This window comes from Tupaia chinensis, unplaced genomic scaffold, assembly GCF_000334495.1.
Source record: "Tupaia chinensis unplaced genomic scaffold, TupChi_1.0 Scaffold000264_1, whole genome shotgun sequence".
NCBI lineage: Eukaryota > Metazoa > Chordata > Mammalia > Scandentia > Tupaiidae > Tupaia > Tupaia belangeri.
The window spans coordinates 1,239,450-1,243,865 of NW_006159744.1; the positions used below are offsets into that span (position 1 = coordinate 1,239,450).

Below are 4,416 nucleotides of genomic sequence, written 5' to 3' on the forward strand. Positions count from 1 at the left end.
CGTCCACAGGCGGCTCCGCAAGAAGTACCGGGAAGGTAAACAGCGAACTGAGCGAGGGGGGAGGGGAGGTCTCATCACCCCTCACCCCTTGTCACCTCTCCCTTCCCCCAAAGAGGGCACCATTAAAGTCTGAAGGAGCCGCACGTCAGCCTCTGCCGGTGCCACTCTTCCAGGCCCGGTCTGAGTCCTCGGTCGTCGTCGGGCGCGCTTCTCCCGCCCCCTTTTCTTTGAGGGCCTTCCAGGAGAGTTCTGGGCCTGTGGAGGCACTGAGTCCCCACCCCCTCCCAGCCCCTGTCCCCAGCCAGGGTGCTGAGATTGTTGTCACCGCACACGCACACTCGCGGAAGAGGTGGGGTCGCTCTTTTCGAGAGACGGGAAGGTAAAACGCGCAGTCAGGAGAAAAGGCGTTTGTGAAAGACAGGAAAAGCCCGAGTTACCCCTCTCTCCCTTGCGCTGGACCAGCCCGTTCATTCGGTTGGAGAACCGAATCAGATCCCCTTCCCGGGACCTCATTCCGATGCCTAAACTTCCTAGGCGTTAGCCTCCAGGTCCGCGAAGTCAGCAGGCCTTTTAGCTGACTGGACTTTACCTTCTTTAAAAAAAAAAAAAAAAAAAAAGGGCCCTGGCACCCGTGTTCCCCAGCCCGATTTTTCAAATAATTGATTGTAGTCTTTATTTAGAAGGGTGAGGATGAGATTTAGGGCTGGTTCTGAGCTTTGAATAGTCCATGTAACTAGCCAGCCTCCTGTAGACCCAGATGCCCAGGGAGCAGGCCCTAGGTGAAGCTAACCATCCGTGGGCATCCCCTCTGTGAAGATCACAAGGGAGGCCAGAAAGCTTTGGTGGCTTTTGCCTGTGTCTGAGGACTGTTTGTTCATAGTTAGACTCCGCAGTTGTCGTTGGTCTTTTTAAATATGAGCTTTTGTGCAGAGTTGTTTTATTAGATTTTGACAGTGAAAACGGTCAGTATTGTCGTATGTGTAGGAGAAATTTCTCCCAAGTATCAAAATAGGGGATAACTTTCTGCTGGCTGTAGATTAAGTTTAATTGCAAAATATAGAGTCAGCCGTTAACTTCTGGAGTTAGTCTGATACTTAGTTCATAATTTAGAATTAGAAGCAAAATTATGACAGTGAAGCAACAGAGACATGTAAGATCATGTTACTTTTGACTTGTACATGCTTTTCAGTCACTTTAAAGTTAAAACTAAGTGTCTTTTGTTCCTTTGAATATAATTGGTTTCATTTTTCAAACTTTTAGTTCAGTTTTCTTTCCTGGGCAACTCAGGCCTGCCTTTTAATAGAGGCTGCTTAAATAGTCATCCCCAAAGATGGCTTATAGTTAGTGTTTAATAGGTAGCAATAGAAAGGGACTTACTGGTCATAATTTAGATGTTGACATTTGTTTTTCAAAAGAATGCTTTAAACCCCAACCCACAATTTATTTAATAAAATGAGTAGTTACTATAGCAACAATTGCATCATTCTTGTTATTCAGAGAATTCACTTACATAATGGCATTCACTGTAGATTTTTTAATGTTTGGAGAAATGAGGAATAAATGGACACTTTCCTGCAGTCTGTCATGCTATTTTGTATAATTTAAGTAAGTGCATCGTTTTAAACGAAAAAATGGCATCTAATTCAGTTTCTATTTTTATCTTTTTATAATAATTACGTTATTATTTGTTATTTATTCATAAGTGAGTAAGTTCTACTTAAATTAGCATGCTACTAATGTGTGATCATTTCTTCAAGTTCTGCTTATACTTGCTTAGTTCCTGCATGTCTGAACATGTCTTGAAGCCCAAATGTTAACCACGGGAAATTTTGTTTATCCTGAGAATTGGTGTTTGAAAGTTATCAGAGCTAGTTCATAAATGAATGAGCCAGTGTGTTTCTGGGCAGGTAAAGAACTGGCAGTCTAAACATTTGAATGAGACATTTTCTTTAGGCATTTTAATTCCCCGAATTCCACCAGTGATCCAGACTTCTCTAGGCTTTGCTCCAGTGATGTACAAAGCCCCATCAGTGAACCAGCAAAATAAATGATCCTAATGAGCATGCCTTTTCTACCTTTATTTCTGAAGTATAGGCCAAAATTCAGTTAAAGGGGGGAAAAAAAAGCTATCTGTAAAAATTCTGATTGTGGGACCAACCGGTAGTGTGTGGTTAGGGGAACTGGATCTCACATAGCCAATTGCAGGCTTCAAATCTCAAACCCAGTGACTTGAAAAACACGCTGTGTTTGCATGCCTGCCCAAATCCTGATAGGCAAATAGAAGAGAAAGGATTGTGGCATGGACATCCCTCCTAGGGAGTGCTTTCTGACTTTCCCACTTTATTTTTCTGTCTCTCGCTGGCGAACAGGCATAGCCTATTACAATTTTTTTTTAACATCTGATTTTTAGTGAAGTGCTTTTTAGTGCTTTATTTGGGGGACTTAGTATTGTAATACTAATGGTCTCCAGTCTGTAAGCATGTAAGTTCATTTGCAAGTTATCTGTTATCATAAGATACTATAAATGGTATTTAGGTGCAAGGTCAGCCTTGCAAAAATCTATTTAATCAGTAATATATCTGAATTATAGTACCTATAGCTATGGAAACTATGCTCCTTTAATAATTAATAGTCTTCCTACCAGAAAACACAATGAAAATTCCAATATAGAACCTTGAAATGTTAGACTAAAAGAAATTTTAGCATTTGTCAATGATTTCCAACTGTGACTGATTAGCAGACACATCCTTTTAGAAAATGAGCATTTCACTTCAGAATCCCTGTCTATAGGACCTGGAAATTTGTTAACCAGATTTTGGAGAGGTGATCCATATGAGCAAGCGGAATCCTAAAAAGATTAAAACTTTCTTGAAGTTTGGACTAAGGTTTTCCCTAATTCCATGCATAGTATTCATGACTCCAAATGTTACAATGAAAGGAAAATGAGAAGCAGGAAGTAGCACTAGAATTTGTATTAGGACAAAGGATATAAATTGATGAGTATGTGTGACCCATCGGATAGGTATAATTAGCTTAGTAGAGGTTATAGGAGGTATGGGTTTTCTTGAAACAGATGCTAGGAAAGGAAATGAGTTGAAGTGAAATAAAGTGGCAAAACAATCATTGAATAGTAAGGATAACCATTAGGACTAGATAATGAATGTGGGATTGAAGAATAGAGTTTTCCTTTCTCCTGCCTCTGGTAGTGAAATTGAAAGTGACACATGAAGAATGAAAATGAGATTTTTCTGCTTTGTAGGAAGAGATTTCTCTTCACTGTTCCCGAGTCCTTTGTCCAGCTGATGCTGGTTGATGGTGGTGAGCAGGCTTGGCCTATGGATGGCTCTGGGTGGTAGACAGGGTTGTAAAGATTGACAGACAGGTTTAAAGCACCCTTTCATTTTACCACTTTTCCCCTCTGCTCCATTTTACTATCTGCTCTGTGTCACCACTTAGAGATCCTGTGCCAGTTTATATAAGGGAAAAGTAAGAATTGGAGATAAAGGTCAGTGTTAAAGGCAGTAGGAGTATCTGAAGTAGTTACTAAAAGGAAATGAGAAGGAAATGCCTAGCAGTGGTGATGAAAAGGAATGTTTCTGGTGTCAGTCATTTATAAATAAGAGATAGTATTTTAGATTTAGTTTCTATAAATGAAAATGTGCTTGCATATAAAAAGTGGTTTTCTATTTTTGCTATATTGAATTTTAAAAATTTGACCACCTTATAAACCAAAAATATATTAAATATATCATAAGAATTGTACACAACTTTTTAAAAAGAAACAGCTAGTTTAGCTTTTCAAACAGGGGCTTTATTATTTCATCAGATGTGCCTGCCTGGTAAGTACATGTGTCAAAGAACATACTTTGACTAATAAGTACATGTCAAATTGAGAACTGAAGTAGAACCATGTGTGTATTTTCAGTTGTCTTTGTGTCATTTTTTTCTCAAAATCATATTGACAGAAACCCATTCTCATGACTTTTATTTTGCCAGGTTTTGCTTTTTCCAAACTTAACGTAGTCATATAAAAAGTCCAAGAAAAAATAAAAGCTGTAGCTGTCATAAATAAAAGTATAATCTCCAGTTTATTTAGGTTCTATTTTTAAACTTATCTTGAGAATATCTGTACTCTAGAAAAGTTTATCAATTTATTCTTTTAATTTATTTATTCTGCATGCCAAAGCAGATTAAACACTTCATTACATAAATCCAAGAAGCTTATAAATCAGTCAGAGCAGAATAAAAATCCATACTAAATTGTTGGTATAGATATTCTCAGGGTTATGAAATAATGGATGATCTTTTTTATAACTTTCTACGTTAAAAAAAAAATCAGTGTTGGGACCAGCAGTTAGCGTAATGGCTATGTTGCCGGACTCCCACGGAGTCGACCGCGGGTCAAGTCCCGGACCC

General features: G+C 38.9%; 1 protein-coding gene across 1 annotated transcript in view; it reads left to right on the forward strand.

Annotated features, from left to right (window-relative positions):
* Positions 1 to 4,416, forward strand: part of SAMTOR (S-adenosylmethionine sensor upstream of mTORC1) — a gene marked incomplete at its 5' end in the record, with an annotated part of 81,940 nt that continues 77,524 nt past the window's right edge. The window contains 1 exon segment of the mRNA XM_014588184.2: positions 1 to 35. Within this exon segment, the coding sequence (XP_014443670.1) occupies positions 1 to 35 (35 nt within the window).